At 42.8% G+C, this 26,543-nt stretch overlaps 1 protein-coding gene across 11 annotated transcripts in view; it reads right to left on the reverse strand.

Moving 5' to 3' along the window:
* Positions 1-201: 201 nt before the first annotated feature.
* Positions 202-26,543, reverse strand: part of CDK8 (cyclin dependent kinase 8) — a 115,867-nt gene continuing 89,525 nt past the window's right edge. For 3 of the 11 annotated variants that reach the window (XM_089899708.1, XM_089899710.1, XM_089899711.1), the window contains 7 exons: positions 25,462-25,531; positions 24,579-24,651; positions 21,890-21,987; positions 21,196-21,274; positions 20,914-21,072; positions 3,034-3,128; positions 203-2,217 (listed from right to left, as the gene is read on the reverse strand). In XM_089899708.1, the coding sequence (XP_089755834.1) occupies positions 2,154-2,217; positions 3,034-3,128; positions 20,914-21,072; positions 21,196-21,274; positions 21,890-21,987; positions 24,579-24,651; positions 25,462-25,531 (638 nt within the window). In that variant the 3' untranslated portion in view covers positions 203-2,153. Of the gene's footprint in view, positions 2,218-3,033; positions 3,129-17,347; positions 18,625-20,913; positions 21,073-21,195; positions 21,275-21,889; positions 21,988-24,578; positions 24,652-25,461; positions 25,532-26,543 lie in introns of those variants that run through there. The other 8 variants (XM_022574526.2, XM_022574530.3, XM_089899709.1 and 5 more) reach the window with 7 other exon arrangements.

The following is a 26,543-nucleotide window of genomic DNA, read 5'->3' on the forward strand; positions in this document are numbered from 1 at the left end:
CTCTGGCCCACACCTCTCCGGGGCTCTCCCTGCTCCTCAAGGGCCCTTCACCACCCCCACCCCCCATTCCCGGCCACCCCCAGGGCCCCCTCCTCCCCGCCCCCTTCTCCATCCCTCCCCAGCCCCGCCCCTCAAGCCTCAGTAGCCGCTCCCCCGACCCCACGCCGCCCTGGGGAGCCCAGGGACCCCCTTTCCTCCAGCTCCCACTTCAGGGTGGCTGTTGAGGCCCGCGAGCACAAAGGGGAGACACAGGACGCGGGGCCCTGGCCTGGAAGTGGTGGCGCCAAACCGCAGCCCTCACGCCTCTGGCCGGGCCTCGGCCGCCGGGAACCCAGCCGCCCCGCCGCCGCTGCATCCTCCATCCTCCGCGCGCGCGGCGGCAGCACCCTTCCCGCGGCAGCAGCATCCCCCATTCTCCACGCGCGCGGCGGTAGAATCCTTCCCGCGGCGGCGGCAGAATCGTTCCGGCGGCGGCGGCAACCTTCCCGCGGCGGCAGCATCCCCCATTAAACGCGCGCGCGCGCGGCGGTAGAATCCTTCCCGCGGCGGCGGGCTCCGCTGAGCCGCGCCCCGCACTGTCCTCTCCATCAGGTCCCGGGTGCAGCCTCTGTAGGTGCTTTGTTGGTGACCGCGAGAGTGTTCAGCTTTGGGAAGATGCAAGTGGAGGGTGTAACCGTGAGTCAGGACAGCCGGAGGAGCCGGGCAGGACAGCTGCTTCTTCCTCTTTCCTGTCCAGGAACCAGCCACTGCGTCCCACTGACTATACCTCCTTAACGCTTCTTTTTAATGCGGTAAAATATACGTAACATCAAAGTTACCATCTTAACCATATTTAGGTGTACAGTTCAGTGGCATTAAGGATATTTTCCTTGTTGTGTAACCATCACCCGCTCCGTCTCCAGAACTCTTTCCATCTTGCAAAACTGCAACTCTGTCCCCATTAAGCATGAAGGCCCCATCTCCGCTGCTCTCCGGGCCCTGGGAACCACCATTCTACTTTCTGTCTCCAGGAATTTGACTTATAAAACAAGAAAGAAAGCAAATTGCCATAGAGCTTTTATTGACAAATAAAAGTCAATAAGTGGTAACAGTATAATTTTTTGTGAATGAGGGAGGAGTGGCTGGATCTGGGAGCCCAGGTCTCCATGACCTTCACCTTCCCTGGGGGGCTCTGTGCTGCCTTGGAGGGGGCTCACCCCTTCACCCCAAACAGCGAGGGGCCCAGTGCTGGGGGACAGAGCGCTGGACACATCTTCTCCTGTGCTCCCTGCGGCTGTTAGGAATCACTGGGTGATCTTATGCAAAGGCGCAGTCCGTGTTCTGAACAAGTTCTAGGCGAGGCAGACCTACTGGCCCAGGGACCACACTCTGAGCAAGGCCTCTCTCCACCTGGGTGAACCTTGCCACCCAGGCCAGGCAGGACCTCTTTGAGGTTCAAAAAGGCCAGGCCCGATTCCTTTTTTACTTTTTATTAAATCACCTGATATATTTTTTAAAATGAAGAATGCCAAAGCAGTTACAAAAATATTGGAGTATTTTAACAGTTCACAGTTTAACAAATCAACAGATTTGTCACGCCTGCACAGATACAATGCATATAATTGTGCCTGTCACAAAATAATTACTGCGCTAAAAAAAAAACAGATTAATTCCTAGGGCCCGGTGGGTGTGAGGAGTGGGGATGGGATGCAATTTTAAGGTTATGGGATGAGCAGCTTCCACTCTTGTCAGTTTTCTCTGGGTCTGCGTGTGTAACTTCATTGGGAAATAGTGTTGAAGGGTCTGCACTGGAGGCTCCTCAGGCACCAGGGGGCCCAGCGGTCCTGCAGGCTCCCGGGCACACACCTGGTGAGCGAGGCTCGGAGACCAGAGGCCTGGCCTTTCCAGCGGGGCTGTGGTTGTCCTGGTCCCGGTTTGGGGACCCTCTCTTTCCAAAAGATTGTCACAAGCCATGTCTACTTCCTCCAGGAAGTCCCGACGCTCTTTCATCCGCAGAGGTGTGGGCTGACTCTGGCCTCAGCTGGACATTGCAGGCCATGTCACAGCAAGTGGGAGAGATTCACTCGAAAAACCTCCGGGATGGGGCCTGGAGGCCATGTGGCAGGCACTCTCCAGGGGCTGGGCGGGGTCTGGCGCACATCTGGAGGATGATTTCAGAAGCTGAATCCAGCTGCTCTAAGGCTTCCCAGCCCCTCCGTGGGCCTGTTTCTCAAGCCCCTGGTGTTTACAAATGGAATGACTTTGTGTTATAAAATTTCTCATTTTAGGAACGGATTAGGACAACATTTCTGTGAATAAGAAGCTAGTTTAGCACATGCAAAATATTATTCGACTCGTAACACAGACCACCTTCCCCTCACCCACCCAACAAACACACACACTTATTCTCCTTCATCCTTGGAATCTAACACGATGTCTGGCTGGCCCCAAGGAATGAATGAAGTTTTAAGGGCAGCCCTAGGAGACTCTAACATCACAGCCGCTGTCTGTCTTCAGTCTTCACCTTGCCGACTCTGTGGGGACAGGGCCCTCCTAAACCCACAGAGGGGTGCAGGCATGTCAGGACCATGGGCCAGGGTCATCTCGCCTGGTCAAGACTCCATCAGGGTGCCTGTCCTCCCGGAAACACCTGGTTCCGTTGTCCTGTTCGCTGGCTGTCCTTGTCACTTAAGCAAATCTGAGCCACAGCACTAGGGAAATCAGTCCTCTGTGGGCGCTGGAGCCCAAGGTGCTCCCCCCACAAGAGCTGGGCTTGCTGTGAAGACCTTCATTCACCCACATCTGTAGGTCTGTCTTCTCCAGGTCACACGCACCATGGGCACTGCCGGCTCATGACTGCCTGCTCACCCCCCTCTCTCCAGCCAGGACAATTAGAGCTACCCAGGGTGTCCCCATTTGGAAGTGTCCGGAATCCTTCCCTGCCTGCCCATCCAATTTCCCAGGCAGGGCTGAGCAGACTCCTTAGTAAATAGGTTAGCATAATACCAAACTCTTTCAGCATTCAAACCCATTTTCTCCCAAGCCACAGCTCACCTGGCTGTGTGATTACCCTTTAGACTGCTGCTTTCTCCCATCCTCGGGGCTGGAAAACAAATCAAGTGCTTCCTGGTGGACTGAGAAGGTGGGTTCTGTGTAAGGATAAGAGCACCATTTAGACATAATCAAGGATCCAGAAGAGACTTGGCTTGGACAAAGACAGACCATTTCTAAACCTGTCACTGCTGTCTGAACGTGGTGGACTCTTCCCACAAGGCTGCGACTGTGTAGCTCGCAAAGAAATAAATCACCCTGCAAGTGAGTGTAAAAGGGCTTTCTGCCCAGACAGCATGCTTGTGACGCGCCACCAAGAAATGAATGTTACCTCTTTTTCCATGTAGAGCCGGACAGTTTCATAAACTCTTAGGGGCATGAAATAAACACAGAAGTTAAAACAGGAAAAAAAATATATTCACGAGAACAAAAGCACGTGAACACATTTTTAATCATGTATTGGTGTAGTTTGATTTCCAACTGGTATATGATAAATATTTGCTAACATTTCATTAATGAATATGTTCCTGCGGAAAAGAAACGCCTCTGTAAATAATTAGTAAGTGGAAGACGCAGCAGTAATGAAGGACTGCAGACCCAGCTTGCCCAGTGTATGTCAGTAAGAGTACTTTCTATTACAAATAGCCAAACACCAACTTAACATGGCTTCAAGAGTAAGGCTAGGGCTTCTCTGGTGGCGCAGTGGTTGAGAGTCCGCCTGCCGATGCAGGGGATACAGGTTTGTGCCCCGATCTGGGAGGATCCCACATGCCGCGGAGAGGCTGGGCCCGTAAGCCATGGCCGCTGAGCCTGCACGTCCGCAGCCTGCGCTCCGCAGCGGGAGAGGCCACAACAGTGAGAGGCCCGTGTACCACAAAAAAAAAAAAAAAAAAAAAAAAAAAAAGAGCAAGGCTATTTGGAATTTGCAAGTCCAGCGAGGGGACAGCCTTCCAGCGTGGTAGATCCACCTCCAGCCCCCCGGCTTCTTGTGGTCTCTGCTCTGCCATCCTCGGGGTCAGCTTTGTCCCAAGACTGCTGCCCCCCTCTCCACTGACTTAATGGAACAAACTGACATCACTGATTCACTGTGGAGGTAAAGATGCCAGCTCCAGAGGCAGCTGGGCCTCAGTGGAATCCTGGCTCTGCCGGAGCTGTGCATCCTGGGTAAAATGCGAACCTCCTAAGCACCAGCTTCCTCATCTGGAAAATGGGAATAATAATAGGGCCTGTGGCCTAGGATGGCTGTGAGCATTAAATGAGATGGTGAGATGGTGGCTGACACGAACAAGGCACTTATAAATGTCAGCGCCCACTGTGTCTTTACGGAACATATTCAATGCTCACAGAGCGTGGGGCATCGTGCTGGCTTACGGAGACAAGAGCCAGGGAGAACACAGGGGAGGAAGTAGGTGCCCTACCCTTGATACCCTCACCCCCAAGACAGGAGCAGGAGTGGGGACCTGACGGCACCTGGTGAACAGTGGACAGAGAAGCAGGGAAGCAGGGGGGAAGGCGACACTGGCCTCCAGGGCTGCTCTCAGGCTTTTGGGCTCCTTTATGTTCGGCACAGACAAACCAAATACAGCCAGACCTCAGAGACAGCACGGGTTCTGCTCCAAACCACCAAGAAAGGGAAGATCACAAGAGAGCAAATCACATGAATGTGGAGTTTCTCAGTGCATGTGAGTTAATGTGTACACCATACTGTGGTCTATGAAGTGTGCCGTCAAATAGCATTATGTCTAAAGAAATGGACATGCCTTAATTAAAAATAATTTACTGCTGAAAAATGCTGACCATCGTCTGAGCCTTCAGTGAGTCACAGTGGTAACATCAAAGATTCCTGATCACAGACCACCATAATCAGACGTAACAGTAACGGAAAAGTTTGAAATATTGTGAGAATTGCCAAAATGTGACCCAGAGACAGGAAGACAGGAGCAAATGCTGTTGGAAAAACGGCTCTGACAGACCTGACCAACATGAGGTCGCCACAGACCTTCAGTTTGTAAAAAACGTAGTATCTGTGAAACACATTAAAGCAAAGTGCAATAAAACAAGGTCCGCCTGTACTGGTATCGTGAAATTAGAAAAGCAAAACCCTCCTACACTGTTGCTGGGAATGTAAATGGAGCCAAATGTAAATGCAGCCACTATGGAGAACAGTATGCAGTTTCCTTAAAAAACCAAAAATAGAATCACCATATGATCCAGCAATCCCATTCCTGGGCATATACCCGGAAAAGATGAACACTCTAATTTGAAAACATACATGCACCCCAATGTTCACAGCAGCACTATTCACAATAGCCAAGAGGTGGAAGCAACCTAAATGTCCACTGACAGAGGAATGGACACACACACACACACACAGTGGAATACTGTTCAGCCTAAAAAATAGAGTGAAATATGCCATTTGCAGCAACATGGATGGAGCTAGAGATTATCCTACTAAGCGAAGTAGGTCAGACTGAGAAAGACCAATATCATATGATATCACTTACTTGTGGACTCTAAAAAAATGATAAAACAAACGTATTTACAAAACCGAAACTGACTCACAGACATAGAACACAATCTTATGGTTATCAAAGGGGAAAGGAGTGCAGGGGAGGGATAAATTAGGAGTTTGGGATTAACACACACACACTACTATATTATAAAATAGATAAACAACAAGAGCCTACTGCAGAGCACAGGGAACTATGCTCAATATCTGTAATAACTTAAAATGGGAAAGAACTTGACAAAGAATATATACATACATATGCATAACTGAATTACTTTGCTGTATACCCGAAACTAACACAACATTGTAAATCAATTATACTTTAATTAAAAAAAAAAAAGATAAATTTTTTTTTTTAAAAAGCAAGAAAGAATTTTCTTGACTCAAAGGGACCAGAATACCCTTTTTTTCTTATCCCAACACAAAGGAACACAACATTTTCTAGGATTGGAGACAAAAGCAACCACACCCTGCTCAAGCCCAGAGAACCTGTGTGGTGCAGAGCCACGCGAGGTAACAGGAGCAGGGAAATTATGTCCCTGGTTATTTATTCTGGACGATGTTAGGCAAGTACTTAACTGTGCTTGGAAATGTTCCATGCTTTTAGTACATAACGAAAATCAAAATTTTTGATATTTAAGCAACTTCCCCCAGGAAGAGAAAAAGCAATGAAAATCTATTTAAAATAACCATAGAAGTGAAGACATTTGACCTTGCATCTACTGCTCCCTTCTCCCTGCTGCCCGATGCCCCCCATCCTGAGTTCTGCTCCGTGCGGGGGGGCGGGGGAAATGTCGACTAGAAACTGTAGCTGTAAACATCATCTTTGTAGATGAACTAGTTAAACTGACGTTTAACCATCAAGTGCCCCCTCTCTGCCTGCCGCCGTGCCGGCTGCCACCCCTGGATGCCAGAGTCCTCGGGGAAGCACATCAGGCTGGGTACTGCTCCTGTGAAGCTCGCAGAGGGTGGGCGCTCCACGCAGACAGAGGATGCTGTGAGCTCAGGAGATTCCTGCCCCAGACCCTCTGGGAGGCTCAGCTCGCCCATGCACACGGGTACTGGGACTCTGTCGAGACGCCAGCCACAGCTTGGAATTCACGAGCGGCCCTGGAGTCCTCCTGTTTGGACCTGTTACTCTCCACACTCCCTGTTTCATGCAGGAAAACCCGAGCCCCAGAGCAGCAGACTGATTTGCCCCAGTGCTTCCCCAAGAGACCAGCACAGGTCGGAACACAGTTCCACATTTCTTCCTCCAGAACTTGCCATTCCCTTGGGCAAGGAGCAGACGGCCCATTTTCAGCCTCACTCTGGACCACAGGCCATCATTCAGTATAAACTACTGTGGAAGAAATCAAGTTGTAAAGGAAAGACCGCCGGGCATCTTTTCAAGTTGGCTTGATAGTTACAGGATGAGAGAGGACGCTGTGAACATACTGGCCCCGGGAGCACCTGCCCTTAAGAATGGAAACACCAGAGCACCAAGGAAGTGCCATTTGTTAAATTACAGCTTAAAAAATTCTTCTTTAGGAATGCTGAAATCGATCGTATAAACTGAGTCACCGGTGTGGGAGAGGGTGACAGGGCTGGTAGGGCTCTGGTTAATGTCAGTTGTCTGGCTGGTAGGGGAAGAACTGTGCTGGAAAGGAAAGCAGGGATGCTCTTTAGGGATAGGAATGTGTTGGAAGAAATGCCTTTTAAGCCAGGGCATGAAGAAGTTTCTGGCCCAAGCACTCAGCTCCCCCTACCACCTTGCATCAGCCTCCAAGGTGGGGAGCTCTCGAATTTTCCTCAGAACTAGTGGTGTCATCTGCCAGCAAGATCAGCAGCTACTTTTCTAAGTAAAAAGGAGGAGGAGGAGGAGAAGAAGAAAGCAAGCAAGCAAGCAAGCAAGAGAAAATCACTGCATTAAAGAAGGCAGTGAATATTTTCACTGTGTGGGAAGGATATTTCCAGCACATCTGGCCAAGAACTTAAACCCTCCAAGTGGTTAATCTAAGATTCTCATGGTTCCCAGGGATGTTTTATTGTGTTACTTCCAAGTTTTATCACTTTACTTCCAATTTGTATCCTTGGGGATGGAACAAAAATGATTTTCTGAATCATAGGAAATGATTCAAGCCGGGTACAATTTGATATTAACCGAGGGTATTCAGGAACCACAGATGAACTTAGCAGTTTTTCATAGATTCTAAAATGGGATTCAAAGTGGCAAACATTATTTTTTCCTCCTAATTCAATAAAGTGACAGAACGAGTTAAGTTATTAAAGATCTGACACCCCACCAGGATTCCGCAGTACTGGGGTAAACTCAATTACTCTTTCTAAATAATATAGCAGGGGGAAATGAAAGCATTATTGTGACCATGCCCAAGAATAAATGAAGAAAACATGTTTAGTTTTATGAAGAAACTCAGTCCTCAAGACTTATGTTTTTGTAAAACAAAAAGAAAAAACAGTCAATTGGATTAAAGAGATTCTTTAATCCTAGATTTCCTCCTAGATCCTACCGACTTGCTATTTAAATTGCCTCGCAAGCATGTGTGGCTTAGGAAATACCTACCTACACTTTGTGCAGTCAGGATGGTGGTGAGAAAGATGACATTTGCCTTTGAAAACTGTCCGTGTGCCGAAAGGCTCAGGGAAAATAAAGCTGAAAATATGAAAAGAAAAGTGAGCACGCTCGCCCAGTCCAAACCCGTGTTAAGGACATCGTGCTTGAATTAGTAATACGGGTTCTGGTGGCATATTCAGAAAACTGGTGAACTGAGTTTCCTAATATTTTATTCTCTGAATTAACTTCCACCTTCCAGCAAGGGAAAATGCCTGGAAATATATTTAAGGGTGCTTATGGCATTACATACTCAGGAAGAAAATGACGGAGGACATTACTGTTCCTGCCTAAATATAAAGTGAGGTCGTCTCTCAATATTATCACTCAAAATAGAAGGAATCATCTGATAAGCAATATCTTAGAAAGATTAATTGAGGTAGGCATTGGTCTAAAACAGGACTGTCGGATTTGACAAAGAAAAATCTGTAGTTGGGCATTCTGTATGCCCAGTTAAATCTGAATTTCAGATACAGAACATTTTTTTTTTCAGTATAAGTATGTTCCAAACAATATGTGGGGCATTTTTACACCAAAATGTATTTATTGGTTACCTGAAATTCAAGTTTAAGTGGACACCCTCTATTTTATCTTGCAAGCTGAGTCTAAAATGACCTTAAAACACTAGCTTTGGATGATTATAGAGGTCATTTGATGGAATGGATTTTGAAAAACAGAGACAAAAAAATTGAACAGGTTTAGTATTTAGCAATTATTCTTGGGGCTGTGACACTCGATTACAATTGTTTATATTGTTAACAATGCTTATAAAAATCACTTACAAAAGCCACAAAGTAAGTGTTTTACATGTGGTGATCACTAAGTGAAAACAAACAAAAAAAAGACGAGCACAGAAAGGCAAGCCATTTCCTTGTGGCCTGGGTAAAATTTCCAGAGAGAGCAACATATATTGAAAGTCGAAAAGGGCTGTGCTTCATACAACTCTGATGATATAAAATGATGTTTTAGGAAACTCAAAAAGAGATAATAGCAAGGACAAAATTACTAAAGCCAAAGACGCATATAAGTGATCGAATAAAATTATTTCATGTTAAGTGAGAGCAGGAAAAAGCAATATTCTAAAACCATGTTAGTTTATCTAATGTGTAATTTACATACTTATAACTGAAAGCAGACATTTAAGCATTCCATCTCCGTCTCTTAAAGGGTATCTATATCCACGTCTAAATCGCTATCATCCATCTGTATACCCTCTATCTATCCATCTAAGCTTTTCCTTTTTTAATCTTCTCTTTGGGAAACTAGAGGATCACATTATATACCAGACTGCCTTATGTTTGGTCATGTATGACACAGAGTACACAGATTTTAGGAAAATGTACGGACTGTCTTATCAAGCTCAAACTCACTTATATCATGATGCTAATAAAACTTGTGAATCTGCCTAACGTTTGACCCACCTAACAAACTGTTTCCGGGTGTGACCGCTGCTTCCAGCCAAGATGGAGTAATGGGACCAGGTTTACCCTTCCCCCTTAAACAATTCAAAAATTGGACAAAATATATTTCAAAACTGGTTTTCAGACATCAGACAATGGACAGCACAAGTACTGTTTCCCCAAGAAACAAAGTGAGTCTTACTGTTGCATGAGCTTACTGCTTGAAAGCAGTTCCCAGTACAGGAAAGAAGAATCTGAATAAAGTCCAGTGTGCTTGGTGTTTTGAGCAGATGGAAGTTGCACTGCATGGAAGCTAAGGTGGCTGGAATTTAAGGGCAATGTTTTGGAGAGCGAGAGCTGCACAGAGAGCGAGCTTTGGAGATCTGCAAAAGGGTCCCTTCAAGTCAAAGTGATGCATGAGAGGCCTCTACCAGAGGTTGAGAACCACTTCCTTGAGTTCACACAGGGCTGAGAATAGTCTGTGTCCTACCAGTCAGAGTGGTAGCTGGGGCTTCTGGCAGAATTCTCAGAAGGACATTTCTTCAGTAGTGGGGACTAATTAGCCCTAGACTTAAAGGCAGTTCTAGACTTGATATATAAGCTTAGAAACAAGTATCAAAAGGATCCAGTTAATTTAACAGTGTGCCAAAACAAAATTCAACACTAAACAAATATAACGAGGTCTAGCAACCAACAAAGCAAAATTCAAAATATCCAGCATCCAATTAAAAAAATTACTAGGTTGAGAAATTAAGAAGATGATCCCATAACAATGCATCAAAAAGAATAAAATACCTAGGGATAAAGTTAACCAAGGAAGTGAAAGATCTGTACACTGAAAACTTTATGATTTGATGAAGGACAGTGAGACACAAATAAATGGAAAGATACTTTGATCGTTTTTTTGAAAGAATTAATATTGTTAAAATGTCCATACTACCTAAGTAATCTACAGATTCAATACAATCCCTATCAAAATACCAAAGGCATTTTTCACAGAAACAGAAAAAATAATCCTAAAATTTGTATGGAACCGTGGAAGACCCAATTGCCAAAGCAATCTTGAGACAGAAGAAGAGCAAAGCTAAAGATATTATCACACATCCTGATTTCAAAATATATTACAAAGCTATAGCAATCACAACGATATGGTACAGGCATGAAAAAAAGACATATAGATCAATGGAACAGAATAGAGAACCCAGAAATAAACCTGTGCATATACAGTCAACTTATTTACCACATGGGAGCCAAGAATATAGAATAAATGGGGAAAGGACAGTCTCCTCAGTAAATGGTGTCAGGAAAACTGGACAGCCACAAGCATAAGAATGAAACTGGACCCCAATCTTATACCATGCACAAAAATCAACTCAAAATGGATTAAAGACTTAAATTTAAGACCTGAAATCATAAAACTCCTAGAAGAAAACAGAGAGGGTAAGTTCCTTGACATTGGTCGTGGCAATGATTTTTTGGATTTGACACTAACCAAAAGAAAAGGCAACAAAAGTAAAATAAAAGTGGAAGTATCAGGTTGGCCAAAAAGTTCATTTGGGTTTCTCCATAAGATTTTGGCCAACCCAATACACCACGCTAAGAAGCTTCTGCACAGCAAAGAAAGCCATTAATAAAATGAAAAAGCAACCTACAGAATAGGAGAAAATATTTGCAAATCATATCTCTGGAAAGGGTTTTATATTCAAAATATTTAAAGAACTCACACAACTCAACAGCAAAAAACCAAAGAATCCAACTTTAAAATGGAGAGAAGAACTGAGACATTTTTCTAAAGATGGTATACAAATGGCCAACAGGTATATTAAACGGTGCTCAACATCACTGCTCATCAGGAAAATGCAAATCAGAGCCATAGTGAGATATCACTTCACACCTGTTAGAATGGCTATTATCAAAAAGACAAGAGATAACAAGTGTTGGTGAGGGTGTGGAGAAAGGGAGCCCCTGTGCACCTGCTGGTGGGAGTGTAGTGGGTTGGCCAAAAAGTTTGTTTGGGTTTTTCTGTTACATTATCTTATGGAAAAACCTGAACTTTCTGGCCAGCCCAATAATTGGTACGGCCACTATGGAAAAGAGTATGGAGGTTCCTCAAAAAATTAAAAATACAACTACTGTTGTATTCCCACTTCTGGGTATCTATTTAAAGGAAATGAAATCAGTATCTCAAAGAGATATTTGCATCCTCGTGTTTATTGCAGCATTGTTCACAATAGCCAAGGTATGGAAACAACCTAAGTGTCCATCAATGAATGAATGGATAAAGAAGGTGAGTGTGTGTATATATGTAAAAATACACATACACACACATCTTCTTTGTATACACACACACACACACACACACATTGTTCCCATACTGTTCAAGGGCCCCAACTTCTTCATAATCCAATCCAATGACCCACCTGTAGCTCATCCCAAACTACCACAGGGAAAATCTTAGTAAATTGATACTACTGCGAAGCACATCCTAGCATGACCTACTTGACCAACAATGGCTTCCTCACCGCTGACATCTTTTGAACACACTTTTTTAGCCTGGATTCCATGCTACCCCAGTGCAGAAGCCAAGACAAAGCATTGTGCGCAGTTGATTTACGTGTGAATGTGATCTCAGGGAGCAGTAGTGTGAGGTGAGGGAGGGAACAAGGAAGGAAAACCAATTCAAGGATGCATTATTCGGTTGGCTGCCACAGTGGGTGACTGGTGCTCAATTCTGTCAAGACCTTCTAAAGTGCCTTACGAAATGCCTCTCCAAACTGTTCTGCTTCGGGAAATCAAAGGAGGAAGCATCTATATATTGATCCTTTTTTAAAAAATTTTTTTTAACTCTTTATTTTATTTTTCAATTTAATTTTATAAATTAATTTATTTATTTTTGGCTGCGTTGGGTCTTCGTTGCTGCACGCGGGCTTTCTCTAGCTGCGGCGAGCAGGGGCTACTCTTCGTTGCAGTGCGCGGGCTTCTCATTGCGGTGGCTTCTCTTGTTGGGGAGCACAGGCTCTAGGCACGTAGGCTTCAGTAGTTGTGGCACGTGGGCTCAGTAGTTGTGCCTCACGGGCTCTAGAGCACAGGCTCAGTAGTTATGGCGCACGGCCTTAGTTGCTCCGTGACATGTGGGATCTTCCCGGACCAGGGCTCGAACCCGTGTCCACTGCATTGGCAGGCGGATTCTTAACCACTGCGCCACCAGGGAAGTCCGCCATTGATTCTTTTAATCCATTAGTCAAGGGTAACCCCCTGGGCATCAGTTGCACCTCGTATCCTGAGTTCAGAGTGGGTCCTACGAGCATTCTGCACGGATGAGGCATCAGAGAAGCTCCACTGCCGTGGGCCCCGGCAAAGCACCTGCCCAAACATGGCTGCAGCCCATGTGGACACAGTCACTGTAATAGCAGCTGGAGGAAGAAGGGGCCCGGAGGAGTCTGACGTGCACAGGAGTCCTGCGTAACTTGGCACAGTGAAAGCCTCTGACGACATCAGAGAAAAATTTTAGTTGTCTGTTTTTGCCTATGTAGAGCATATTTTCCGCCAGTGCAGAAATTCAACTGGAAAAGCAATTACCGCATATTAATCAAGCAGATTTTAGGGCCTACTGAACCAGCGTCAGGTTTTAAAATCCCTTATATTGTTGAGTATGCTTTCAACAGACATTATCAGTAACTAGTAAAATACAAATTCTTTTTGTATTTGTATTCTTTGTAATTTAAATGGGAAAGCACACCAAGAAATGACTTCATTTGAAAATAAAACAGCCCTCGCTGGCAGCCCACAAGCTTATTTATTTCATCTCTGGCTACTGCTGCCCAGGACATGTTCTGTGCTCTGGACAGATGCACACTTCACCCTCTATGACATTCCTAGGCTTATTCCTTTCTCTGAGTCCTGGAAGCTGAGGTAAAGCAAATCTGACTTGGTCACATAGCTGAATAAGTTTGAGCAGGGCAGGGTCTCTCAGAACTTCATTATTCTCATTTGCAGAATGGGGGAAAATAATACTTAACTCACAAAGCTTTCGTGAGGAGTAATTCTATGTGTAAAGTGCTTCACGTAGTGCCTGTCACATGGTAGGCATTCGCCGTAACTTTAGGGTCCAGGCGAGATAATAAAGCTAATTACGCAACTTTGAAGCGTGATGCATAGTTTGCTTTACACAATGCCTTCTGGCATTTCTGTGACAGTGAAAACATCATTGTTACTATTACAATTCTTATTATTGACAGGGGCTTGGAAAAGGTGAATGACTTGACCAAGGCTGACATTAAGTAAGCGGCAGGGCCAAGACCTAGGTCTTCTGACCCCAAGCCCCGTGTTCTTCAGATGCTCCACACCAATCCTCCCCACCCCAAACCCTTCCCACGGTGCCGCTTCCTCTCAAGACGGGAGAGTCATGGTTCCAGCCCTTTGCTTAGTGCTTGATCCCGTCATGGCGTCCACTATTGTGTTTCCTGTGTGTATCCTGACTCCTCAATTAAATGTAAATGTAGTTCCTTGAGTGTTTGAGGACGGTGATTGAGGTTTGTTTCAGTTCTGTTTGGCTACAAGTCCTAACGGACTATCAAACACATACCAAATGCTCAGTAAATATCTAGTGAATTCAACTCTCTTGCTCGCTCAAAGAACATTCAGGTTATGAGCAAATTCATACGCAAGATGAAGATTGTATTAATTGTTTAGTAACACTTTAGAAAAGCAGGAGCCCCAAACCCCTGCAGAATTAAAAAAAAAAATCTTAATGAAGACTACTGAATTCAGGGGGACCTTTGAATATTCCAGCCTTGGGATTATCAATGCGCTAGCTCTCCGTTTCGCTCACTTAAACACTCTAAGCTGATTCATGAGAGGCTAGGAAACGTCTGGTCATGAAATGACTCCAAGTTTAACTTACCTGCTAGAACTAGGTCATACTATAAGTCTTAAGAAAAAAATCGTATTTCCGTTTGGAGAAAACACTAATAATAGCTAACACTTATGCACGCTTAAAAGCTAGGCATGTGCTAAAAGCTTTACAAATACTAAATTTTAAATCAAGTTTAAGGCGCAATTTACATACAAATCACCAATTTAAAGTGTACAGTTTGATGAGTTTTGAAAAACGCATATATGTGCACGTGTAACCACCACTACAATCAAGATTCTACCAAACTTTCATTTTTATTGCTGAATAATTTATTTCACTGCATGGATATCTCACAATTTATCTATTCATCTGTTAATAGACATCCCTTTGCGGGCTATAATATAAAGGTATTTTGAACATGCATGTACAGACTATTATGTGGACATGCTTTCACTTCCACTGGGTAAATACCCTAGAGTGTGATTGCAGGGTCATATGGTAAGTATACGTTTAACTTTATAAGGAACCATCAAATTGTTTCCCAAAATGGCTGTTTTTTATATTCCCACCAATAATGTATGAGCATTCCAGTTGCCAACACTAGATTTTGTAGGCTTTTTTTTTTCCTTCTATTTGTTTTTTATTAAGGCTGAATTTAAAGCCACTAAGACTCACCTACACAGTTCTGAGGATTTCTGCATTCACTTGTGCAGCAAAAATCAAGACACAGAACAGCTGCATCACTCAGAGAAATTCCCACACGTCCTTTTGCAGTCAATCCCTATCTCACTCTTGCACCCCGGCAGCCACTGCTCTGTTTTCCGACCTCATGGTTTTGCCTTTTCCAGAACGTCATATAGGTGGAATCATGAGTATCAAATCAACACACTGTACACTTTAAACTTACATAGTGTCGTATGTCAATAATATTTCCATTTTAAAAACAAAACCAAAAACCTGTCTTTGTGGAGTTTACCTTCTGGGGCGGGGAGAGGAAAACCAAGAGGCAAGTGTACGTTAGTGATGGTCAGTGCTATGTAGAAAATAAAGCCGGGCCAAGGGGGCAGGATGCTGGCTGGTGTGGGGAGACGAGGACAGACTGCAGTCTTATACACAGTGCAAGGGGGGAACCTCTAATAAGATAAGATCTGAGCAGACCTGAAAGAGGTGAGGGAGGAAGCTGAGAAGCTGGGGAGAGACAGATGCAGATGGAATAGGAAGTGCAGAAGTCTCGAGACCACAAGCGCGTGGCAGGTTCCAGGAACAGTGAGGACAGCGCTGGAGCTGGAGCAAGCAGGTGACGGGGTGGGAAAGACACGGCAGGACACGCAGAGCCTTGTTGGGCACAGTAAGGGGTCTGGCTGCCACGGATGGGGGTGAGAGGAGGAACGGCAGGAGGACCACCCAGGCTGCTGTGACGAAGCAGACAGGTGCGCGGAAGGGGGAGGAGACAGCAGCTGGGAGCCACTGAAGGAAAAGCCGGGTGTGGGGTGGGGGGGGGGGTCGTGGGCGTGCGCGTGCATGGAACCAAGGTCTCCCTGTAGCTTGGACAACTGGGAAGGCCGGTAAGTCTGTAGGACGGCAGGCTGGACAGTCGAGGCAGGAGGCAAGTTTGGATACGTTCAGTCTAGAGAGAATCTGAGTCATGGGTCAGATGTGCCAGGCAGGTCTGGGCTGGGAATCTGGGACTCGGCAGCCAGGGAGCAAGTGTGAAGAGGAGAGGCCTGGGATGGAACAGGGAAGGGACAGAAAGCAGTCAGGTGTGGATGAGAGGTGCTTCGTGGAGAAGCAGAGCCAGGGAGCAGGCTAGAGAACCACGGCAGGTGTGGGTGTCTGTCGTCTGTCACAGACGCAGTTAAATATATGAGTCTGCAGTTCAGGGAGGAAAGAGGCTGGACTTGTGAATTTGATGGTCACCAGCAAGACTGGGCAGGGCTGCTCAGCGAATGGGGGTTGATAAAGGAATAAAGAAATCTGAGGACCGTGCCCGAGACGTTTCCAACACTTCAAGTGGAATTTGTTATTGTGGGTTTTGCTTTTTGAAATTCACGCAGGAGAAGATGGCTGTCAACAGAGCAGCCCTCTCTCCGAGCCACTTAACTGCTACTGTTTGCTCAAGCTTTAGACCAGCCTGGGAGCGTTCCTCGTGCGTGTCCCTCAACTACTGCATCGGAACCAACTGGGGACCCTGTTGAAATCGAGGATTCCATGTTCCACCCCAACCCTACCAAAACAACCTCGGGGGCCAGACCCCGAGAAGACAGAAAACTCCAGATGATTCTCATACACACTAAGTTTAAAAGCACTTCATTAAAGGCAGGGAGAAGAAAGCAGAAGACAATCAGAGCGGAAGGGAAATACAGGTAAGACTGACGGCAGTGACACAGCGGGGGAACTCTGTAGCCAGATCTGGGCATCGTGTGCAGAACTGGGGCAGGAAGACTCAACACGGAAACACGGGTTCAGCTCCTAAAGACCACCGTTACCGTTAGGGTCAGGCCACTCACTATCGGAATTCCTCAGTTCTTAACATGTTTTAGAATAGCTTTATATGAATGAGTTGAATTTTTAAGAAAAGGAGTATGGTAGTTTCTTAATCTTCTGTATTTTGTGTCGAAGGAGGGAGTAAAAATAATTGTTTGGGATAAAAGAGTCAAAGTAGGCTCAGCATATCACAGAATTCAGCATTATTCTAGAAATGGAAGGCTCATTATGATTTCTTTCTACTAGAAAGGTGTCTATTTCACATCTTGTATTATAGCACTAAGTGTAACAGAGAAACGAATCCGTATCTAAACCATAAGTCATTAGTTCATTATGGAGGCAGAAGATATAGATATTATTAATGAAAACAGCTGAAGAGATTTATTTGGAGGCCACCTGTTAAGGCACGTTTTAAAATAAAACACCTTTGTGTATATAAAAATACAATTGACTCCATATTTTGATTTATGAAAAATAAATTTATTACATAACACCTTGTTTTTAACAATGTTCAATTTCTTTAAATTCAGAATACTTGTGTCATTCATGTAAAATAGTTTGATACAGTACATTGTATGTTATAGGTTTTCTTTTTCCTCAAAAATTCTAAGGCTCTCCTACTCCTTCTCCTTTGCTGAAGTAAGGGCACCCTAAACAACGTGCGAACAAGTTTTTAAAAAGAAAATGAACTGAACAAAATTTTAGTAGCACTACACCAACCAGCTTTCAAATCAGGACAAAGTATCTGAATTGGATGCCGCACCTTTTTAAGGAAGTTATCATTCATGCTTTTTTCATCTTTAAAGCATGCTCACAAGTCAGCAACACCAACAGGAAAAATGAAACACCGTCTATGACAATCAGTTTAGTTTGTTTGCTGAACCAAACAGGTTTATATCAATGACAACATATTTAATTACTATCAATAGCAGCTTTAATACCAGTCAAGTCATAGATTAAAAGTAAAAACAAACTCATAAGTTGGAAATCAATCTTTGGGAGTTTTGAAACCTTCCTGGAAAAACTATGTGGCTTCTTGTACTTTCAAAAAATTCCAAGCAGTATTCTTGGTCAAAAAACACTGATTAATGTAGAAAAGGAATCAACCCACTGTTAAGACACTAAAATGAACGGTGTACCGAAATAATCTCATTTTGAGTCTTGGTTACTTTGTTAACATATACTGTATGTTTCAAGTACCAGTTAAACTTTTGTGTGTGTGTGTACTATTGATCAGATAATGTTGTTACACTGGAAGAATTCACCACATACAACGACAAATGCTCGCCCCTAGCACGTTTCACAGCTTCAACTGCTACAGACTGTCACTGAAAAAAATGCATTGGTCAGTCTGAACCATGTCAAGTAAACTATGGAAGTAGCAAACCCACAACACAAACTGTGCTAGCACTTTCTTCTCAAGTCTAACTCCAAAAAGGTACAACTTGGAAGCCACTACCCCAATCTGTGAAAAGTGGTGGAACTCGGCTACCGGACATTTGACTACGTGGCTGCACAGTACATTCTCATGGCCCATTCCAGGTTCCCGCCGAGAGCCGCAGGCAGCCCTGCAGCACAGCGACAGTGCATGGACAGTATCCGATGCAGCTCAGTACCGGTGTGTCTGATGAGAGTACTGTGGAGGCTGCTGGGAGGTAGTTGAGTATCCCATGCTGCTCTGTGGCTGTGATGTGCTTGGTCCAGGGTTGGGATAGGCAGCATGTGGATTGGAACGCTGGAAAAGGAGAGGGAGGGCAGATGTGACTCAGGTGTTCTAAGCGCTGGCTGTATCCTGAGCCAGCAAGGCTTATGTGTGTTTGAAATGTCTTCTATTTTACGGCAGTAAGAATTTTAAAAGTCTTGTGCTATGTATTGGCTTTAGAATTAAAATGACAAAACCCCCAAATCTTTTAATATCAACTTTTCTTTATGAAGGTCTGAAGTATTTCTGGTAAAATAACACTAAGCTGAGTCTTACTATTGTGCTGTGCAGTTCATTTTTTCTTCTGTAACAGGAACTCCCTTTTATGCTGTTTTGTATCTACCTGAGAAATGATAACTAACTTGCCTGGGATGCTTACTCTTGAACTCAATGATGTGTACATTAAGAAATTCAAAGCTAATCTACATGCTTGTTTCTTCAATAGAAAACTCTCAACACACACGCATGACTAAAGAACAGAAATGAATGTGACAAAAAAGGGGACCGCAGAATCGTTTCTTCAGCATTAGGTATTTTTATGCCCTTTACATTAATGAATCTTACTTTCTGCTACAAGTGATATACAAAAGTAAAGTTACAATTATTAAAATGTAGGAAGAGTGGTATTCTCAACTCTACAAGCAGCGCAAGGGGCAGCGTTCAGAGTCCTCTAGTTTTGATCTCTCCTATTGCTACTCCCACTCCTGCACCTCTCTCTCATACTGTTAGTTCCCCAAGACAAACACTACGAAAGAGTAACCGTGATTTAATACTTTCTTCTTTCAAAGCATGTTTAATAAATCATGTAATTTGAAATTCTGCCAACCCTAGCGAAAATAACATTTTAAAAAGAGTGGACATGTGAAATTGTAGTCAGAAATGCTATTTTTGAAACCACCCACAAAAACCACCACAATAACTTCAACAAACAGAAGCACAGCAGCATGCTCCACCTGCTCCATTTTCATGCTCAGGACGCACCACCTGAGCGTGCAAACAATCCTTGTGCCGAGAGGTGCGTTCTTTCCCTCCAGGTGGGGAGGAAAAGGTAGTGGAGCAAACATCAACCCGCAAGACGCCTGTCTGCGAGCTTACAGGAGGACAATTACTACTCGGGCAGACAATGATTCCCAGGGTTTGGTGGGCTGGACCTCCCGTTAACCATAGCAAAGAGTTCATGTCTAGTTCTTGAGGTGTAGCCGCAGGCTCTGGGAGCCGTATTAGTTTACTAAGACCTCTTTCTCTCTTTTAGTAGGGGAATAACTCTAACTGGTCAAGTTTTCAGTATGCTTCCACACTGAAATCCAGATCAGTTGAGAACAGGATTAGAACCAGCAGGGAAGTGGTACACGATGTTCAAAATGGGTCTGTCGGCAAAGGACCTGACCATGTCACTTGAGAGGACCCACAAGTGGCATCGGAGCCACCCCCAGCAGATCTGAGTCTGCGTCCTGAGTCCACCTCCAGCTCGTGGGGTGAACACGGGAAAGGGGCTTAACCTCTAGAGCCTCAGTTTTCTGAAACGACAATAATGCTGACCTCACAGAGTTGTAACGCTTGGAGGAAATGATGTCTGTTCCATACTTAGTGGAAGAGCTGGCACATGGTAAGTACTCAGCAAGCTCTTCCCATGACTACAGTCACCACCAGCACCACCACCAGCACTCAGGAAGTGTGTCCTGGGCACTGTGAACGCTACTAGGAATTCTAATGATGACGACGATAATAAGAACGAATAGGTGAGTGGTGTCATCTACTAAATGCCTGTCAGTCAGGCCGGCCACTGTCCTTAGCTCACGTCCGCTCATGGAATCCTGACCACAGCCTCACGCTGACCATCATCCACATCCATCCGACAAATGAGGAAACTGAGAACATCTGAACCACCTACTCAAGGTTGCCCAGAAGTCAGTGGCGGGGCTGGGATTTGGAAGCCTGAGTCCTTAATCACTGTGGTTTCAGAAACAACAGGCATCACTTCCTGAGCGCCCACTGTACGCTGGGTGCTGAAGTTCACCACAGCTGTTCCCACGGCAACGGCAGGTTAGGCTTCGCCCGTCTCATGTTACAGATGAGAAGCTAAAGCCTTGTCCAAGGTCACAGAGTTAATGAATGGCGTAATTTACATCTGATCATGTTAAGTCTGGCTAAGCCCCCTCTACTGTACCACCAAGTGCTTTCAATGCCAATAACTCTTCATGTCAACGTGTCTCCCAGGCATGTAAAGGTCGGTATTTTCTTAACGACGTCGCATTTTCCAGTGGTCACAAGCCCACATGCAATACTGACAAGGCAGGTCAATGCGAAACAGACGGGAAGTACCTGATAGTCTGAGGTCATGATCAGTCCACCTGAGGTAGTGGTAGGAGGGACGACTCTCACTTTCTTCAGCGGGGGCCCCTGGGTGTGACTGCTGTCTTGATTCCCTGGGTGGCCGGTCCCATTCGTGTGGTTATTGCCCTGCTGCTGCTGCTGGTTCTTCTCAAGTGGTTAAACACAAAAATAAAGCTCAGCTCAGGAGGAGAACAGAACATGTCCAAGCCAGGAGATGGCAGAGTGGCACCGAATCAAACAAGAAGCGGCCAAGCGCACTTTAATACTTACTTTGTCTCCTTTGTCATCAGGCTCCTCTTCTGTTAAAAATTCTCGCTTGGGGTAAGGGATTTGACAACCGGCAAAAACGCTGATCATAAGAAAAAAGAAAAGTGATTTCGGGTATACTAATCAATATTTCAAATGCTGCATTTAAGTGGTTTTTGTTTCCATCTTTTAAGATGGACCCTCTGCCTGCTTATTTGTGATATAAGCACCTTTCATGCCGCTGTGACACAATGAATCTCTTCTTCTAAGCAGTGACGTCACAGCAGGCCAGGGGAGGGCTTTTCATTGTATAAAAATAATCAATGATCATCTGATAGGACTCAGCTTTCTTCTTTGATCCCAGGCTCCTTTTTTATCACCACAACCAAAAGATAGATTCCAGCTGGAATGTCATTATTTTACTCTCCAAACTGCATTTAAAATGAGAATATGGAAACACAAATATACTTGGGAATGGAGTCTGCAACTGGAACACAATACTGTAACTGCAAGCAGTGAGCCAGCTCAGGGAGTCTGAAGGAGTGACAGCTGTAAAACCCCTGACGACACTTCAATCATCAGAGCTCATTCTTCACTTCTCATAAGGATTTCCTTGGGTCCCCATGTAAGAGCAATGGCAACTTGGAGCTGACAACTAAAATAAAGCATGCACCAAAAAAGTCTATCATGCTAGTGAGTTAATAAATTGATCACTTACTCTGATGTAGGAAGTGGGTCTTCTAGGAAATAGGGGTCCTGCATAGCCTGCTCTGAGGTAATTCGCTTTATTGGGTCCATGGTAAGCAACTTCTGAAGCTGAAACCACAAATCATAAATACATCACTGCATTACTTCTCTTAGTTTTATACTCTTTGGCACATTTTTGGGAGGCATGTTTTCTGATGAATAACACCAGAATTTGGAGGGTATTTATTCCCCCAAACTAACAAAAAAAAAATCTCCCAATTGTTCCATTTAATGTAATAATTTACATTTTAGTCATTCTAAGACTCATTATCTCACTTGGTTCTCCTACAAGAAGTAACTAAACTTATGTCTTCTTACTCTAAACCAATGACCTTCTCCCTAAACTGCTATATCCAATTTAAAATGAGACTAAAATTCTTGTATTTTCTGTTAAGGGGAAAACTTATTATAACACAAATAATACACCAGCCACATGTGGCTATTTAGATTTAAATCTAAATGAATTACAACTAAATTAAACCAAATTAAAAATTAATTAATTAATAACCAATTAAGAAATCAGTTTCTCAGTCATGCCAGCAAGCACACGTGGCTGGAGCTGCCCTACCAGACAGCACGGGCATCCGAGTCCTCCTGACAGCTCTGCGCTGGTCTGAATAAATGTGGTGGCTGGCACAGAGCTCGTAAAGTGCAGAGGTGTAGCTATGAATTTATTAGTTGAGAGATTCTGAACAAGTTACTTAACCACTTTGTAACCCCATTTCTCAAATGGAGATTAAAAACAGTACCTTTTATCATAAGTTTATTTTCAGAATTAAACAAGTTAATATGTGGAAAGCAATTATAGCAGTGCTGGGCACAAAGAAAGCACTATATAAGTGTTAGCCATTATTATTACTATTATTACATAAAGCAATGTCACACTAATGTGAAAACTCAGTATCTTTTGGCTGAAATATAATTTACTGAAGGCTCTATGAACTAGAGTATTTGATGTAAATATGTGATTTAAGAGATGATCTAAACAGTAGTCTCTTAGCTTAGATCTCTGATCTAATGCAGTGTTTTCCAGGCTTTAGAGTACACCAGAGTCATCCCTGGAGCACTTCCTAACAACTCCCAGATGTCTCTGGTGCCGCTAACCTATGACCATACTCTGAAAACCAAGCAACTAGCAGACATGTGGAGACAGTGGGAGATGACACAATCAGAGAACAAACGGACAGAAAATATTTTTAAATGCAGATGAAATCCTGGGATGCTGAGACTTTAATTTTAATGAGCTGATATTTCAGTGGAAGCACAATTTATTTTGAGATTGAAAGGAAAAGCATGCATTTGCTACTTAAAATACTCAACAGTTTTAATGGAATTGTATTAGAGCTTTCAGATGGAGCCACCCAAGATAGGTCACCCTAGTAAAAACAAGCAAGTAAGCTGTAAAGGAAGCCTATCTCTCTACACTTTTTGGTGGTGGTGGTAGCGAGAGTCTCCTCAGACTAGACTGAGTAGCAGTGAATTGGGGGGACGTAAGATAATTCCCCTAAATTGTGACTTTTGTTCTACCACTATTATCATTATTTTGTTAGAATAAATAAGGCCATAACTTTGAAGGATCTAACTTACCTTCCAATTTGGGTACTATTTTAAGTACATTATAAGAAGCCATGATTTGGATAATAATACACTGTGTGGTAATATGGTCAGTTAAGCACTGCTTTTTAAATTGCTGATTAGATATGAAATGTATGATACACAACATGATAAAAAATTACTGAAGAAGATGCAGAAGCAGAAGAGGAGAAGGAGAAGAAAAAGCAGAAATACAAGAAATATTTGCCAAGGGGCCGGGTACTGTAATAAAGGAAAGCTTAATCCTTTCAAAGTAAAAGAATTCCCATTTAATGAACTCATTTAAAAATACTGGGAATAAAGGATTAAAAGAATTTAAAGCCAAGCAAAATATAACCCGCTTCCCCAAATTCCCCCTTTATATTACTTTTTTTGAAAACCATAAAACTGGAAAACATTTTTAATTGTTATGATGTAAAAATGGAAAGTTTACTGTAAACAAGTTTAAATGACAATAGTTGAATATAATGTCACAAATTACCTTGATAGCGCAGATTCATTTAGATTCTAGGTCAAATCATTTTTCCATTATATACTATCTACATACTACATTTCTCATATTCTTCCAGAAAAAGCACATAAAGGTCCCTGAAGGACCTTTAACAGCCAAGTCTATAAGAGATAAACTTATAAAGAGGTAATCTGTAAAACTTATTTCTGAACAGTGGGATTGTTTTCATCTTGATTCTTCTTTGAAATTTTAAAGTAACTGATGAAAACCAATAAATGGAATTTTTAAAATGACTTGACAGACTTGGTACACTGACTCTCTTTAGAAAATCTAATGTAACCAAACATTAAGTCTGTGAATTAATGTTTAGAAAAATTAGTATTAATTTTTCTAATTAATTAGAAATTCTAATTAATTTTTCTAATTAATGTGTTTAGAAAAACAAGTATTTGATATCTTTACTATATGCACCAACGAGATCTCTGCATTAGTATTACTATTAAAGAATTCTAAAAGTGCTGAGTAACCACAGAAATTGACTCAAAAAAGCCTCAGTTGGGCTTACCAGGAGGAAGAAATGCATTAGTACTGTTTAGTACTTTTCTCTAATGCTTACCAAGTGGAATGCTTTACTATCTGGTTTAACTTTATGTTTTTCCATATACTTGATAAGGCTGCAGTTGGTATACCTGAAAGAGAAATACTATGAAATAGCTATATTAGATATGAGGTTAATTTTACATTGGCTGAAGTTTTTCCGAACAGAATTATTTTAATGATAACCGACACAGAACATACATTGAAAATGGTATTCAATCAATTTTATATTTCATTCAGTATTCACACTAGTCACTTCTGAATGGATACTATGGATTAAATGCAAGATAATTTCATGAATAATATACACACTGTTTGGCTTTGTTCACATGAATGCTATCTCAACAATTATCTTAAATAACATATGGGTCAAGAGTTTAACTCAGCCTTACTAGTAAGTTTAAAATAAATACAAATTTAAAAAAATCTGTCACAGGTCTATAAAATCCCTCTCCCAATCCCCCTGATCTTACGTTGAGAATAAATGAAATATTCCTTCTTCTCCATTAAAACGTACTTAAATTTACAACCAACCTGGGTGGGTAGGCAGGTGGCTATCAGCAAGGTTTGTTTATTTCAGTCTCTTACTGCTTCAGCTATGATACTTTCCATGGATGCACAGCTTCCAGAAAGTAATAAATATGGAAAGAAATGAACTGACTTTTTTTCTCATATCCAAATCAGCTGCTAATATAAGATATTCATCTTCTTTCTATCACCATTCAAACATCTTAAGAAATGAAGACTATCATAATGCAAAAGTATTTATTAGACTAAATAAGTAAAATTATTTAATAGAATGATCTTGTGTTGAGTATTCTACCATGTTGAGTATTCAACCTTATACTAAGAATTCTAGAAAAGCAAAAATCAATAAAAGGTCTATTTTCTTTCCAACTTACGTATTTCTTCTGAAATCTTTCATTAATGTTGAATGTTCAGGCATCTTTTTTATATCTTCCCAATCTTTATCTGTGAAATACATTGATATAATTTTATATTGTCTAGGTTCCTATTCTCAAGAATTTTAATAAAGGTTACTTCACTTTTCATTACCTGTCCTATACTTTTTAACTTCCATGAAAGCACAGACTTCAAATAAATGGTCAGCTATAGTAAACATCTTAAACATGTAAATGCAATTCCCCATACCTTGTACTGAGTTCAATCTATCTCTTTTTAACTTTATTTTTTGAATGCCTACTTTCTACATGTTTTACTATAAGTTACCTCAATTTCTGTAACAACAGAGGAACAAGTTATTAACAAATATTTGTTATTTAATAGTTCTATTTCTATTCGTAAAACCACTTTTGTCCCACCAAATTTCTTGGTTAAATCAGCACCCAATCTCCTCAACAATAAGTGTACTATCTTCCCCCCTCAGTAGCTTTAAGCTGTGCCTCTTTTCCTATGGCCCTCCTCACTTTCCCCTCATTAAATACACTGGTTTCTGTGGTCATCAAGGTAAGCAGTAGCAGCTCTTTGAAATGGAACAGAATAGGATGCAACTAGCATATTAACAAGTCAGCTGGTGCCCTGGCTAGTTTCCAGCTACTGGATACATTAGGTGGGAAAAGCCTAGATCAGTCTTGCTGGCATTAGAGCTACTCAGACACCACACGCTTTTTTAGAAGCTTGCTGTCACCCTCAGGGCACTTCACTGCGAGCCTACAGGTGCCCGCACTCTACCAGGTAGCTTCACAGCACTTCAGCTTTTAAATGACCTTCAGAGGTTTGCTTTTCTTTCAACTGACTTATAAAAATATTTGCTACCTAACCTCCAGATATCACATATTGTAAACTAAACACATGCTTTAAATTCCTAAATGGCATTTTCTCCTTAACTACTTCCTTGTTCAATTTCTCTGTTTTTGTCAATTTCTCAAGCTAGAAATCCTGAGATAATCTTTTATTCTTTCCTCAATTACATGCTTCCTGTCAAAAATTATATCTTTATTCTTTCTTCTCCATCCAAATCACT

This window comes from Delphinapterus leucas, chromosome 18 (assembly GCF_059928025.1).
Source record: "Delphinapterus leucas isolate spDelLeu-1000000601 "Yukka" chromosome 18, BTC_Dleu_Yukka2, whole genome shotgun sequence".
NCBI classification, from domain to species: domain Eukaryota; kingdom Metazoa; phylum Chordata; class Mammalia; order Artiodactyla; family Monodontidae; genus Delphinapterus; species Delphinapterus leucas.